This window comes from Pundamilia nyererei, unplaced genomic scaffold (assembly GCF_000239375.1).
Source record: "Pundamilia nyererei isolate P.nyererei 1_Seehausen unplaced genomic scaffold, PunNye1.0 scaffold00008, whole genome shotgun sequence".
NCBI lineage: Eukaryota > Metazoa > Chordata > Actinopteri > Cichliformes > Cichlidae > Pundamilia > Pundamilia nyererei.
In genome coordinates this window covers 6,287,875-6,303,895 of record NW_005187409.1, presented here as the reverse complement: position 1 = coordinate 6,303,895, position 16,021 = coordinate 6,287,875, and the positions used below count along the sequence as shown (strand labels likewise).

General features: G+C 40.4%; 1 protein-coding gene across 4 annotated transcripts; it reads left to right on the top strand.

Annotated features, from left to right (window-relative positions):
• Positions 1–367: 367 nt before the first annotated feature.
• stx3b (syntaxin 3b) lies at positions 368–16,021 on the top strand. Of its 4 annotated transcripts, none has more exons than XM_005723142.1 (11): positions 368–773; positions 7,858–7,932; positions 8,067–8,166; positions 8,285–8,359; positions 8,502–8,572; positions 9,116–9,224; positions 9,320–9,393; positions 10,013–10,147; positions 11,327–11,437; positions 15,768–15,861; positions 15,972–16,021. In XM_005723142.1, the coding sequence occupies exons 1-10, from the start codon at positions 744–746 to the stop codon at positions 15,843–15,845; spliced, it is 858 nt and encodes a 285-aa protein (XP_005723199.1). In that variant the 5' UTR covers positions 368–743; the 3' UTR covers positions 15,846–15,861; positions 15,972–16,021. The 4 variants fall into 4 exon arrangements, with proteins under 4 accessions (XP_005723199.1, XP_005723196.1, XP_005723198.1 ...); XM_005723139.1 differs by lacking the exons at positions 11,327–11,437; positions 15,768–15,861; positions 15,972–16,021 and adding exons at positions 10,925–11,035; positions 13,061–13,180; positions 13,485–13,552; XM_005723141.1 differs by lacking the exons at positions 11,327–11,437; positions 15,768–15,861; positions 15,972–16,021 and adding exons at positions 10,925–11,035; positions 13,485–15,386.

The window sequence follows — 16,021 nt, the reverse complement described above, 5'->3', positions numbered from 1 at the left end:
TGTTAGAGTTGTTGCCTTAGTATGTTTCTGGGCATACTAACATACTATGACTTCCGTTATTACCTTCATACCTTTATACTGGTTCAACCAGGCAACTTGATATTTAACAGCATGTTGTTTAGCTGTTGTGAGACTCTGCGGATATTTATCTTCTGTGACTCCATATCTTTCTCTAAATTCCCTCATAAGACAAAAATAATCACATTTGATTCCTTATTATATATTTTTAAAAGAGTTTCCAACAAATCCGCAGGTTAGTTAGTTTATTATTCCTACAATACCTGAATGCATCACGAGTGCAGGTGGCTCAGGGCGTGGCTTCATCCTCGCGATCGGGGGACTTGTCTGCGCATGCGTTAGCCATAAAAGTGCGTTTTAGAATGATTACTGGTAGCCAGCGGAGAAACAGATTATACGGCTCCACACAACTGTTGTTTTAATCCCCTGAGCGAGGAGATTTAGCAAGAAAAAAACACTGGCTTCAAACCCAGCAGCCATATTGTATGGAAAAGCGACGGAAAGACTCCTGTTTTCAGAAAAAAGTCGTTTTCTCAGGGACATCTGTCAAGACTTTTGGGGAGTTTAATTTTCTGCCTCACTGGCGGTGGGTCTGTGTTGCACAGCTAGCTTGGCAGCTGGCTGAGAACTTGAGAGATTGGGACTAGTTTTTTTTTTTTAAACCCTTTTTGCACAATATTGTGTTTATTTCTTTATTTTAATACTGTGAAGCTAACCGCCTAAAAATGAAGGACCGATTGGAGCAGCTTAAAGCGGTAGGTAGTGTTTAGGAAACGTTGAGTTTTCTGAAAGTGTCTCCTTTTACTCATCAATATTGACTCTGCACACTCCGAAAAAGAAAAACGACCATTTTAAGATGTTTGAGGTTAGGATTTGTAAAATGAAAATTTTACACTCTTTGATTTAAACCTTTACCATAAATATATAGCATATATAAAAAAAACAAAACAAACAACAATAGTGAGATATATGATGATGTAACTCATGTGATGGCTGTAGTGACATTACAGCTTGGATAATGATTGGGAATGGAAGTGCTGGATGAAAGTGATCCAAGACGTGTTTTGTGCTTTCACTTCTGAGTATAAGGTTTGAAGTAGAGGTTAATTCTTATTAACTGAACTGCAGCTCAACAGGTCATATTTACCCAAGTAATTCCAGTGAAATTGAGCTTAATTTGTATATCCCGGTGTATCGTGGCTAAAAATAACTTAGGTGAGTCACTGTGTTTTCATTGGTATTGATTAACTGTTGCTCGATAAAAGGGAGGACTTTATTATAGCTCTTGAAGAATGAAGGATCTGGTCCCAGCACCTTGATAATTTGTTTAACTATTTATTTAGAAATTAAGATAATCAGACATTTGACCTATACTCAATTACATGACAGCAACTGAGTGCATTTAGCCGTGTTGGCAGGTGGTGGTGAAGAATGGAGAAGAGGGGTGACTTTTTTTTTTAAGGGACTTTGAGTGTGGTGTAGTTGTTGGTGTCAGATGAGATGGTCTGAGTATTTCAGAAATGATCTACTGGGATTTTTTTCCCCCCAACACCACCTCTAGGGTTTGCAGAAAATGGTCTGAAAAAGAGAATGTATCCAGTAAGCGGCTGTTCTCTGGGCGAAAATCCCTTGTTGGTGTCAGAGGTCAGAGGAGAATGGCCAGACTGATTTTAGCTGATGGAAAGGCAGCAGTAACTCAAATGACCACTTATTACAGATGGGCTAAAGCAGCAGAAGACCACACCGGATGTAAATGGTAATGGTAAATGGACTCCTATATAGCGCTTTATACAACATGCAACTTTTCTTTTTTCCTGTGCTTATAAGTGCTTTCTAACTGCACACATACTCAACACTCATACTCCAATGGATGCCCTGGAGAGCAACTTGTGGTTAGTATCTTGCTCAATGATATTCGGCATGCAGACTGGGGGAGCCAAGGATCAAACCACCAACCTTCCGATCAGCATATGACCTGCTCTGCCTCCTGAGCTACAGCCACCCTGGATGTCAATCGTGTCAGCTAAGAATAGAAAACTGAGGTTATAGTTCACACAGGCTCACCAAAATTGGACAATAGAGGACTGGAAAACGTTTCATTATCTGAACAGTCTTGATTTCTGCTGCAACATTCAGGTAGTTGGGTCAGAAATTGCCGTTAACAACATGAAAGCATGGATCTTCCTGCATGTCTCAACAGTTAAGGTTGCTGGTAGTGGTTTAGTGGTGTGGGGGGTGTTGTCTTTACACACTTTGAGTTCCTTAATATCAACGGAGCGTTGTTTACCTGAGTATTGTGTTGACCGTGTCCACTAGATCTTACTTCAGTAGAGTACCTTTGGGATGCGGTGAAACGAGAGATTCACATCATGGACATGCTGCCAACAAATGTGCAGCAACATTGTGATACAATGCTGCTTCTTTTCAGGATGGACTGAAAAGAAGGTTCCTGGCATGCCATGAAAAATCAAGGCAGTTCTGAAGGAATGGGGTTCTAGCAAAGTGGCCAGTGGGTCTATATCAATAATGGTGCAGTACAGCGCAAGTCTCCCACATTTTTTATATCACTGGCCTCTTCTTTTCTGAATTGGGTTATGCTGCTGCTGTTGTACAGTAACTCATGATGGCGTGTGTTGAGGGATGTTGTGTTGCTATGGCTACCTAAAACTGCTGGTCAAATATTTGCTGTGTTTTAAAATTGTTTGAGCAGTGGTATTCCTCACTTGCCCCCACTCCCAGGTATCTTTATCACAACACAGTTGGCTTTACATTAAAGGAAGTACAGATGTAAGCAGAACTAGGTCAGACATGTGTTTATAAGCAGGCCGTGTGACATTTTTAATTTTTCTCCAGTAATACTTGCGTCTTTTCCGACTACCTCGACCTGCCTTTACTCCTGTGTTTCTTTATCTTCCCACCTTATCCCCCCTGTCTTCATTTCCCTCCTTGAGTTTCCTTTCTAATGTTTAACTTGCCGACAGTAATCTAGGCTGTATGTGTGTATGTGCGCGTTCATGTCAATGTTTGCTTACGCCACTGGCATCATTATCACATCACCTGACGTACTGAAGACCTTGGCACTTTTATAAACCGTATGAAGTGTAGAAACGTAATTTGCTGAAGTTATTGTACTGTTACATGTGGCAGCTTATTGGCCAAGCTCCACTTTACGCTTGTTTTATTTGACTATTTTTAGAGAAATACTGAGAGGAGAAGTTGGTAATCTCACTTGTGAGCTAGACTAACATGACTGTTACTTTCTGTTGTTCTGCCTTTCTGTTCCCTCATAGTATTTTCAAATGCACTTTCATTTAAGCTCATCTGGTTTTCAGTTCTGTGTCTTCAGTGACGAGCTGGGGTTCTGGTGCTGCTCTGCTTCCTAACCTGACCGGCACAAATCGTAAATGGAGTGCAGTTACGTAGCACTTTATTAGTCTTATCAGTCACTCAAAGCACTTTACACCCAGTGGTAAAAATGTAACAGTGTAAACATGCCGTCTTCATTGCCATATGGAGTTTTTAAAATCCCTTGTCAGATGCTTTGCATCAACACAACTGCTGATGGACTAAATAGGCTTCTGTCACCACGCTGCTGTAAATCTGACCCCAGGCCTCTGTGCTACTGCTTTTAAAGCTAGCAGCTCATTTTTAAACCATCCCACAGAAAATGCTGTTGCTCAGACAGCAGTAACTAACATTTCTTGTTATTATGGATTTTATCTGATTATTTTCTGCATCATTTATCGACAAATTGTCCAAAAACTGAACTTCATATTAGCCTGAAGAAACAACAAATCCTTACAAATGACTTTCCAAAGTGGTTTTCTTCTTTTTGCTTGGCTGTTAACTTTTTATTGATCATCAAAACCTCTGCTGCTTTTATATTTGTTTCTTTTTTCTGGTTGGTCGATCTTGTCCTGTAGCTCTACTGGTGCCCACATAGTTTCAACTCCACTATCACTATTCTGTGCTGCGTGTTTGATGTTTTCTAATTGTGATGTCCACTTGACCTAATTTTACCCACTGTGCAGCCATCAAAATCTTAAATGCAATCTTCTGCATGAGATTATAGCTGTCATGCTTTTTGTTTTTGTTATTCTATTTTTTATTTCTAAGCGAGCAAATCTAATTCACCAACAGTCGGGCTGGATTTTGGCTCGCAGCACCATTTAAAGCTCGTGTTAGATATTGTTACTTATAAACCTTGTTCACCTGTCTAAACATGCCTCCCAAATATTTGACATCTCGCAAACCAATCATGAAGAGTTGGCCATCTCCCAAACTTTAAGCTGAAATGGTTCGTAGGAGTTTGATCCAAGAATTTCTTTGTGTCTTCTGAAGTGAAGTAAAGTGTTAAGATGAGCAAGTGAGTTTATTGAGTAATGCTGTTAAAGTTTTCTTGATGACTTGGATAAGGTCACTGCCTCTGACTGTTCCTGTCATTATCACGATGTTTTTACAAGCTGTGTGTGTGTGTGTGTGTGTGTGCGTGTCTTTGTGGTCTTTGGTTGTTTGGTTTGGTGCACACATCACTCCCTTTCCTCTTGTTTTTGCTGAATGAGAGACACTGGAAGGAAGTGAGTGCTTGGTCTTATCTCACAAGAGCAGAAATGCAGTGTGAGAGTGTGCGTGAGCCTGAGTGGTGCGTTTGATGAAGAACTCTCTGAGAGATTCAAAAGCAAGCACTATGTCCTGGAAACTCTCGGTTCAACTACTGCTGTAGGTACGCCAGCCTGAAGCAAATGGTCTCGGCTACATTTGCAATTCAAATTTTCGATGAAGGCTGGAAGGTTAAAGGCCAAGTCTAAAAGTCAGCATTCGTGCAGTTGCAGTAAATGTTACTGCCTAGAAGGGTTAATGATTACTTTCAATACTGATGAATCTGCTGATTATTCTCTCAGTTAATCATTTTTGTCTGTAAAATGTCAGCAAATGTTGAAACTGTCCAGAAACTGAGGACTGCAAAAGAAAATGCTTACTGTTTGAATATGACAGTGAAAAGAAGCACGACAGGTGCACAGGACAGGTGCAGTGTGAATGAACCGTAATATTTATTGAGCTTACTATTGTAAATACTGTGTGTGAGTCAGCTGATATGAGATCAGAGGCATCAAACCGATGACGTCTTAACATTTTCCAAGCCTCGACTTTGACCTGGGTGCACACCTGAAGAGCCGAAGGTTTCACAAATTTATTAAAATACAAATTCCAAAATGATAATATATAAGAGTGTTATTTGTGAAATGGGCCTCTCCATAACATACAACGCCCAAACCTCAGATAATATACAGCAAATGCATCTTTAATTTCCAACATACATTATTATACTAACCTAAATCAGTGCTTTGAAGCTTATTCCAAATTTGTGGACCTCTGCAGGTCACACAGAGTCACCTGTGACAAAGCACAAACTCTGGACAAATGCCTGGAACAGCTCATCGGGTGTCTGATCAGAATATATTTAACTTAAAAGCAGAAGTAATTAGAAGGGAGGAAGCAAATAGGGCTGCTTTTTCTTTTCTCGCTTTATCAAACGCAGTCACGGCGTGGCCGTGATGTCCGTTCACTCTGCCTCAGTTTTGTTAAAGTCAGCTTAGAGTGAAAATTGGTTGACATCTTAGAGCCTGCCTCTGGTCCTAGATGTTAAATATTCACTGCCTATGCTTGGTGCGTGCGTAGCAAACCATCAGTGCTGACTTGTGTTTACTGCTCGTCACTTGTGACACGTATAGTCAGCAGCGTGAAGCATTCTGATGAAATGCTGGATGTAAACTGATTAGCGTCAGGCTGAGCTGCTAACCAGGAAGCAATTTCATTAGTATAGCTTTGCATGAAGACTCACGGTCTAAACTGTGTTCGGTGGCTTTTCCAACCCAAACAGAAAAACTTCAGAAAAAAGAAATTAAACAGAAAATCTCTCTAAAATAAATGTGTAAAGTTGTAAATTAAATTAAGCTAATTGTATTGTTTTGACTCTACTGTGTTTAAAGAAAGCACAGCTGCTTATTTTATTTTTATAAATTCAATATATCGTCTAGCAGTGTGATTTGAATACACTTCCTTTAATGTTGTTTGAGGTTTCGTATTTACCCTACAGATAGAGATATCCTTCTTCTCACCAGACTCCAGCCAGTTTGTTTAGCTTGACGTTGAGATGGGAAATACTTCCCCTAGCAGCACCTCTAAAGCTCACAACTAACCACATTATAATCCATGCGAGGACCAAAGTGTTGAAGTTTCAGGGTGTGGTTTTTATAGGTGAATACCAGACTTAACTTCTGGCTGGGAACAGGAACTTCCTGGAGCCTCCACTGCTGACCTAATTTTTTATTTTTATTTTTTTAAGTTTGCACCGGTGTTAAAGGTTTAATGTAAATACTGTTATTGTAAGGTTTTAGAGATACAAAAAATAACAAGTGCAGAGTTTAATGGACTCGGACGTAGCTTTGAATTATTTAAACAGAGGTTTGGAGCCCCCAGGGGGATGCTGGATCAGTAGTTAAGACAGTGGATGGAAGATTGGTTTTGAACCATGGCTGGTTTGTTATGTCATTATTTATTTATGTATTCTTTTTATCTATCTAATTGCAAATATCATGGCAAACATACTTTATTGCTTAAGTAATATGTAATACATGAGAAAAGTCTTAGATGGGTTAGAGCTACAGGATGATCCAACTGTTATAAAATAGCTCAGTTGCATGGATGACCTCCACATGCCTGTTTGCACTCCAGACAACTACTGGGCATCCTCTGGATGTGATCCTCCCAGATCTGGATCGGGAAATCTGCAAGCTAGTCTGTGGTGCTGTTTGACAGTGTTGGAGGCACCGATATCGAGGTTATTTTTCTGCAAGACCCAGCAGTTCATTTTTGTCCTCTGTCGTTGACATGAGTCTGAGACCTCTATGTCAAGCACAATTTATGGAGTCTAGGGGAAATCCGGGCTTTCCATTGATGTTGCATGTGTGGCGGCTGGGTTAACAGAGCACATGGACTTTCTTTTCAAAATGACAGAAACTGCAGCTTCCACATTTTATGGCTTTGAGGGAGGTTAAATTATACTTTTTTGCTAATATTAAGATTCTGGTGTTTGAGCTTAAATTGTTTGTTCAAGTTGAGAGTCTTAACTTTGATTTGGTGGGATTTCAGAAATGTACAGTATTTTTACCCCTTGTAAAACAAAACTTTTAGTGTACCTTGTAGTGGACTGCAGGACTTACTACCTCACATTTTCAACCAATGTCACTACTTCAGGACACATGCTTCACATGCACACACAAGCTAAGAGATTTATTTTGTCTTTTATCCTGTTGATTTATGTAACTAATAATAATGTGCTAAAAATGCACTAAACTACCTCTCCATACTGAAATTAGGTCAAAATTGTTTTTTTGCATGAAACTTGAAAGCAGGACAACGCTGCCCACAATCACCAAACAGGAAGTCCTCTTTTTAAAGTTGTATAAACTCAGTTTCAGCCCTTTTGTCTTCTTGCAGGTTGTTGTAAGGCATTTTGAATAGTTAACATTTTACTGATGTCCTAAACAAATGGCTGGTTTTGGATTTAAAAATTAATTTTAGGGGGTTTTGCATGGACCTTTAATGCAGTGCAGTGTTAACAGTGCTGGTTTTCTTTCTGGCGATGCCCCAAAATATGGATTAAATAATTAATACCATAATTGTGCAGCAACTAGTCGGCTCTTAACCTAAAGACAACAGGTTGACAAGGAAAATTTTTGGATGGGCTTGTTCTACATGAAGAATGAAAAGCCATTGAGAAACATAGGGCCTACCACCTCACGCTCTTAGTCCTGCTCTTTCTGTTTATTCTTATAGGTGTGTGATCAAGATGATGATGATGTGGAGATTGCTGTGGACAACGCAGGCTTCATGGATGAGTTCTTTTCTGAGGTAAGTGCTGCTATGGGTGTATGTATGCACTGAGTGTGATTGTTTTGCTTCACTTGCATTCACGAGGACCTGCGTGTTCTAAGCTGGTGTGATTTGCATGTGTTTGCCATTTGCGGTGTGTCCTTGTGTTACAGATCGAGGTAATCAGAAACAACATTGAGAAAATCGATGAGAACGTGACAGAAGTGAAAAAGCTTTACTCTGTCATCTTGTCTGCTCCCACATCAGATCAGAGTAAGAAATCACCACCAGCTCTGACATTTACTTCATTTTTTTGCGTTACAAAATAACACACCATTGATCAGGAAAGGCATCAGCACTGAAAATCTGCACTATGTTGTATCCTGCACAGAAACACAGGAGGACTTGGAGGCGATCACCAATGACATAAAGAAGTTGGCCAACGGTGCGAGGAACAAACTCAAGAGTGAGTCCCGCTCCCATTTCTACATACAGCCTGTCATTATGAATAACTTGTATGTTAGGTGGATTAGTAAACAAGTGAATAGTGGTGTTATATTTAATCAGTTCAAGGTTGTTTAAGTGAAGTAACTCTGCCTTCTTCCCAGCCATTGAGAGGAATCTGGAGTCAGAAGAGCAGGAGAGGGTGTCGGCTGACACGCGGATACGTAAATCACAGGTAAATCATCTCCTTCAGATGATTCAAGTAACCTTCTGAGAAAGCGCTTTTCTTGCAAACTTCCCCCTCATGCTGGGCGTTGTATGTGAGGTTGATTGTTTTCTGATGGTCTTATTTGTTGTATTTTAGGTAAAAGTAGGTTAAGAGAGAATTAAGAAAAGAGGGTGCTTGTTAATACTTCTGCTTTAAGATTTCTATTTCTAAAATATTCCATTTCAATCAATCAACAAGAGTTGCTTCAAGGTGCTTCATATAGTAAGGTAAAGACCCTACAACAGTACAGAGAAAACACAGAAAACTCCAACAATAAAATGAAACCCTATGAGCAAGTGCTTTGGCGATTGTGGGAAGGAAAAACTTCCTTTTAACAGGAAGAAACCTCCAGCAGAACGAGGTTTGGGGCGGGGCAGCCATCTGCCGCAACTGATCAGGCGTGAAGGGAGGAAGACGGGACAAATACACGTCTTTGTCTTCAAGTTTCTGCATTCATCATTTAAAAGTGTTACTTATAAGCTCTTCCATTGTTGTTCTGTTACCTCCCAGCATGCAGTTCTGTCTAGGAAGTTTGTGGAGGTGATGACAAAGTATAATGAAGCTCAGGTGGATTTCCGGGAGAGGAGTAAAGGACGTATTCAGAGACAGCTCGAGATCAGTGAGTCACAACGACACCAACAAAGACATCTGACGGTTCCATTGTCGCCTTTGTCATTAATCCCGCTCCTTTTCCTTTTTCCCTTTCCTCTCCAGCTGGAAAAGCAACTACGGATGAAGAACTAGAGGAGATGTTGGAGGGTGGTAATGCTTCTGTGTTCACTGCAGGGGTAAGAGTGTGCGTTTGTGCACGTATATGCATTTTCCTTGACGTACCTTAACGTTAACTCCACCATGATGTGGTTGAACTGTGAAAGCCGAGTTGTCAGTTTCTCAGTAAAACTTGAACTGCTTGTGTCAGCTAATTATTGGCGCTTAGGAGTCGACCTGACTCGCACTCAGTCTGCTCATGACACACTGAGATAAGGAGCATTGTGTTGTGTTGCTTTGGCTACACGCAGCAGCTGTGAAAAACTTGAAAATGTAGCCAAGATTCTCTGAGCTCACGTTGATAAAAAAAATACACAAGTAGGGAGGAATTTCTTGCACAAGGACGCACAGCTTAACTTGATATTTTCAGATACGGTGTATCACATTCCTGTAACAAACAGGCTAGACTTTGACCTCACTTAACTGTTAAGGAGTCCAACTGCTGGGCAGGACGGGACTGTTGTGTAGTGGTGTCCTTGAATAGATTTTAGATTTTTAGGCTGTATCACAACAACTGTTTTCTAGCTTGGTGCCGTTTTAAGCGAATACACATTGATTTGAATCAATGCCAAATATTCATTTAGCCACCTGTGTTTAAACTGATGCTGTTCGGTAATGTTAAGCCTCTCCTTTGCACAGATTATAGACTCGGGGATCTCCAAACAAGCCCTGAATGAGATTGAAGCCAGACACAAAGACATCGTCCGTCTGGAGAGTAGTATTAAGGAGCTGCACGATATGTTTGTAGACATCGCCATGCTGGTCGAGAGCCAGGTACGGTCCTCTGCATCCACCTGCCTGTCATTTGATTCTAGTTATTTGCTTGTTCATTCATTGAATTCATCCTTAAATCCTCTCCATGGCTTTGTGTTCAGCCCTCATTGTATCCAACTCTTTGCACATCATTACTCTGTTTACTCTTTTCCAGCTGTATGTCTTTCCTTTACTCTTTGCGCTCTTCTGCCACTGTCACCTCCATCCCATCGCTCAGCGTTAACGGTACCAATACAAATAATAATAGAATAAATCATCAAGGTCAACAAACGTCTAACTAGCTGGTGCAGGGACATTACTGTTAGCCTCTTAACTAAATATAACCACATATTTCTTGTTGCTTGCAAAATGCTGTCTGAGGAAAAGGCTTTGTAAGGTAAGGGTTGTTGTTATGCACATGTTTCATGTTGTGCTGTGAGATTGTTTTGGATATTATTTTTTTTCCCTGCCAGTTTTAATTCCAGTTTTACGTTTGAAAGTTTGAATTACAGAAGAGAACTAGAAGGGTGCTCGCAGAGCTAATTCTCCACCAAGGCTGATGTCCTGGATCTCTCTTTATAGATCTCTATATGAGGCTATAAAAAGTGATTCAAGTTAAAATTAAATGTCAGAATTCAAAACAAACGCCTGAGATCCTCAGTGCAGGTGTTGGCAATCTAACTGTTCAGTGAACATGTAATACCCCTCTAACCGGATTTATTCCTCTGTATTTAACCCAATCTGCTTCTCATTTCTGCTTAAGTGTCAGTACCTTACAGAATGTTGCATGTTTTTCAGGGTGACATGGTAGAAAACATAGAGCAGAATATATCCAAGTCGGTGGACCACATAGTAGCAGCAAAGGAGCAGACCAAAAAAGCTGTAAGGTATCAGACCAAAGCACGCAAGGTAATGTCTTTCTTTTTTCTTTCTTTCCAGTCATAGCACCAAGCCGCTTTTGTCTTTTTTTTCCTGCTTATCTTCTGTACACTGTTGCACTCCTCACTGTTTGCCACACTTAAACCACATAGTGTGCCTACATATCCTCCCTTCACCATGTCTCTGTCACCCTCCCTCACCCAGTACTCGCACACGTTGCCATTCGCAACAACTGTTGCATTGCTGGTGCTTGTCTTTTTCTCTCTCTTTCTGTTTAATTTCACTGCTACGTTTCTTTACCTCTGATGCCGTTTACATCAGGGTGGAATGATTGACAGGATCGAGAGCAACATGGACCAGTCGGTGGGCTTTGTGGAGCGCGCTGTTGCAGACACTAAAAAAGCTGCAAAGTTTCAGCAAGAGGCTCGCCGTGTGAGTGATAATCATCGAAAACAATGGTCAGGTTTCCCAAAAGCACTGGAATTATTTATTTAATAACTTTGCATTTACAAATCTAGTTAGTTCTGAACAAGCAGGACAAAGATTAAAAATTACAATTAAACAGAATAACTTTGACACCATGGGACAAAAAAACTGCGTTCTCCAGCCTGACTGACTGTGAATTAGAATATGTTCGGCATATGGAAATGTAGTCTGCTTTCTTCTCTCTCATGTTGAGTAGAACTGCGCCGTCATGCAGGTGTAATGCAGGTTGTACAGGGTAGTAAACCCTGTAAAAAGTCCTTCAGGCTAAACAAAAAAAATATTGTCAAGAAAGAATTATCTTAACTTTTGAAGTCTAAGTCATTATCAGTGAAAAGTGCTAACTCTGTTAACAAAATAATCGATTTTTGGCTTTTGAAAATTGTTCTCTTAAAAGCTAAGGTAAGTCTCAGAGGTACTTTGACCTCTGAGACTTGATTTCAAACATAGAAGCTTGACCTTCAACATTTACATGTTAGTGACTCATTAAATGCAGTTATAGGGTTTTTTTCTGAATTTCGTGCCAGAGGTAATCACAGTCCACAATAAGCTGTTCAAGCAATAATGAAACCAAAACAAAGTAAAGATGTCTCCCAGTCTCTACTGGTTAACCTTCCTTTTCATGTTTAGACTTTCAGTTTACCCTGTTCAGCCTGGCAGGTGCCCTTAAAAGATCTGTAACATTAACTCCCCTAATTTAGATTTATACACACTGATAGCATTAACTAGTGTGGAGATGATACAGCTGTGTTAACTACCATTGGATAGCATACCATCAGTGTGTGGGATGGTTAAAAACAAACAACCTGTCACAAGCTCTTGTGCGGTGTCATTTCCTGTCCTCAGAAGGATCCAGATCCTGCAGAGGCCTGCACACAGTCCTCAACCCGACAATCATCAAGCAGGAGTCCTGAAGGCAACTCCTGCTCATGGTTGTTTTTTATTTTCAGGTTGGGAATAGTTGGAATTCCTCTTCCACTAGAGGATGCTTTTGGGAAACCTGTTTGAAGACCATTCCCACCTCCCCCTGTGGTGACTTGTGCTCTCAGATCCCCTCTACCTGCTCCGTTACCACCCTGTGGCCTGTGGAACCCTGTGCTTTAAACACCACTGTGACCTGCCCAGCAACACGTAGCAGAATAAAAAGCATCCTCCCTCCCACCAACACACACACACACACACACACACAGAGAGCTTCTTTTCTTTCTGTCCTGTCCTTTCTCTTCAGCTTCATCCTCACTGTGTTGATGTGCAGTTTACACATGAAGGCTGTAACCACAACCGCTGCTGTGTTGTAGGGTTGGAGATGTTGTGTGCTTGCTTCTGGCTGTTACAGATTATGTGTGTGTGTGTGCAAAGGCAAACTGTTGTATTTTCAGGACAACAGACAATCAACCCTGACCCTGTTTCAGTCTTGTGCAATACTAATGTGCAGAGTTTTTGTGGTAAATAAGCCTCAAGAGTAATCGATGTTATCTGATACATCTGCTGTTGTCAAGTAAAGACCTGCTGTCCTGCTGTTTTTACACTGATATTGGATCTGATAATTTATGTCCTAATTGTCCCCAACAGAAACTGGTGATAATAATTGTGATTGTGGTGATCTTGGTGATCATAGTGGCTCTGGCAATCGGGTTGTCAGTGGGATTAAAGAAATGATGATGAATTATTTGAGTAAGAGAAGCGTTACGGGTGAGTAATTGAGCAAATACCTGCTGTATAATGGGTGTGTGTCTGTTAGGCATGCTTTGGGAAGGAGTTTGCACTTCTTTTGAGGCTCAGTGTGTGTTTTCTTACTATCCAGAGGGCTTACTCGAGGTGTGTGTGCTTGTTTGAAGTACTTTGGGTGTGTTGTTGTTCTCCTGTTCTGGGCCTCTTGCCTCTGGTTACTGTAGTGGCGAATTAGTTCCTGCTGGTGTTCAGTTTGTGGGTGCTTTTCAGTTGTAGGTATCCCATCATCAACACTGTTTCTGTGTATGTTTCTCCCTCTCTGTAGAAGATCATCATTATTGCTGTGGTCTGTGCCGTGGTTCTTCTCATTATCCTCATCATCATCCTCACCCAGACATTATAGGGCTGATCGCTGCCATCATCTCATCATCTGTGTATTCAACATCCTCACCATTATTCATCAGCCTGCCTGCAGAAGGAAAAACCGATCCTGATCACTCCATATGGGTATAAGAATATTTAACCTGCAGATCTTTTCAATCGAATAAAACACACTGAAGGTTTCCCTCACTTTTGGACAATTGAGGATGCTCTCCTGCGAATGAGGAAACAAGACCAAAGCTGACATATGAGGTACATTGTCTATTGTACCTCTGTGAAGGCGAAAAGGGAATTGGGAAACAAAACATCACTTCAGTGTCACTAAACATTTCACTGTTCAACATTTGCTGCCAAAGAATCAGCTGGGAAGCGTTTGTCATCTGAAAGCTTTCAGAAGCACATAAACCCCCTGATTTATTTGAGCCTTGATATGATTTTATGATTGAAAATCTCCCCAGTGAACTTTCACTGCTGTGGGATTTCTTTTTGTTGTTGTTCTTGTTAGGGTTTGGGGAGTTCCAGCACTTTAACATTTCCAAATGTGTAGCTCAGATATGTGTAATTATCACTGGTTGTTAAAAAAACAAAAACAAATATGAAGGATTGCACTTATGGGAACACATTTCATGAACTTACAGGCGCGTGTGATGAACGCTCATTACTTGCTTGCTTGTAGCAGCTGAAATTTGATCCTTTTCACAACCCAAACCAAAGCTTTTACATGTATAGACACAGTTACTCCTCCTGTTAAAGTGCTGTAGAAATATTTCAATGCCAAAGGAGTTTTAGAGAGTCTGGTAGTAACACTAGTGGTTTGTTTCCCGTAAGTGCCAGAATAGTCTTTTTGTATTTATTCTACTGTTCTAAGACATGTTGCTTATGACGTCACATACAAATGGGCACTCTGTAAAGTATCCATGGCTAGTCTTGTCTTACTACTAGGAAATGCCTTAACAGGCATGTTTTAGGTTTTACTACTGAGTTGCCAGTTTTAGACACAGTCCTGCAGTACATCTGATGTTTGCGAAGGTGATAATGTTCAGTTTTTGTTTACACAGCCTTAGGATGTAATGGTTTGACATTTTTAACAGAGGCTGTATGTGTGCTGCTCTTTACTTCATAGGTGTGTCTAACATTTAGACTGCCCTCATTAGTGAATGTGGGGGGTGGGGACAATATTACAAACACCTCTTACTGTTACCAGTTCATCCGCACCACAAAGTACGTCCTCCAAAAAGCCCATCGAGTCTTAATGAACAATTTCAACTAAAATGAACATTATACCTCCTTTTTTTATTTAAAGAAGTCATTTTAATGTACATAGAAAACTTGTATTTTCAAAAAAAAGACGACAGGATTTTTGCAGGGCTGTGTATTAGATCACATTAGCTTTAGCAACATGTACCTCCCTGTTGGATTCAGTAATGGTTGTCCATCATCATTTCATTCATTTCATTTCAGACAATCTTTGGAACTGACAGTTTACCATACCAAAGTGCACAGGTTGTCATCCAGTGGCTTTAACAGGGTAATTAAAGCACATGATTCCAGCCGTACATAAAATCAGTACCAACCAGTCATGAGGAGAAGCCCTGACATAAGGGAGTAGGCCGATTTCAGTAAAACAATGTTGTAATTTAAGCATGAATTAAATTTTAAACTGTGGTTTTGTATGAAGCACTTGAAAATGAGAATCCCGCAGCATCATCATCATTTAGGGGCACAATCCATTTTATTTGAGCCGTTGGCGCAGACTGGAACATAAGAGAAAATTGAAGCTTTTTTTTTTTACCTGTGTAAATGTCAATGATTTTATCAGAAATTAAAGATTTTATGTGTTAAATTACCCAGTGTTTATTTGTCGTGTTTGACTTGCAGAAATGGAATTATGCAACTGAATTTTACATTCTGATGACTGCTTGTTGCAAAGTGGTGTGTGTGTTTTATTGGAGTGTAGTAGCTGCTGTCAGCATGTTAACCACAGTGTTGCAAAGTACAGCTTTTAAAGACTGGTGCACACGTGTCAAAAAAGGGGGTAAGTCGTTTCACCTTTCCTGTCTCTTTACACACACAGTTACACACAAACCTCTATAACCCTTTGTTCTGCTTTTGCTCAATTGTTTCCTCAAACCAGTGTCGATCAATGTTGATAATTGTGTCGGCTCGCAAAGTAAAGCCTGATTCCTCTCTTTGTCGTCTGACTGTGTGTTTCTGATTGCGTCTCCAGAAAAAGATGATGATTACATTGTGCTGTGCCATCATTGGGATCGTTGGGTTCTCCTATCTCTACAGCTTCTTCTCATAAAAACAGTTTTACACAGGTAAACGACAAAAAAAAAACACCTGCATCAGCCTTTCAGTGCTATTGTTTATGCGGACTCTCTGAATGCTTAAAGACTGCATTTCTTTTGTCTCTGTGTGGTGTTTGTAGGCACGAAGGATTTCTCCAAAAATTAGGAATATTCCCCTGATGCTCCTTCA

Bases quoted from the DNA above. Each gene is read 5' to 3' on its own strand.
- stx3b (XM_005723140.2), top strand. From the start codon at position 744: ATGAAGGACCGATTGGAGCAGCTTAAAGCG. The intron at 774-7,857 runs GTAGGTAGTGTT...TTATTCTTATAG, and splicing joins GATTGGAGCAGCTTAAAGCG to GTGTGTGATCAAGATGATGA. The intron at 9,225-9,319 runs GTGAGTCACAAC...TTTCCTCTCCAG, and splicing joins TCAGAGACAGCTCGAGATCA to CTGGAAAAGCAACTACGGAT.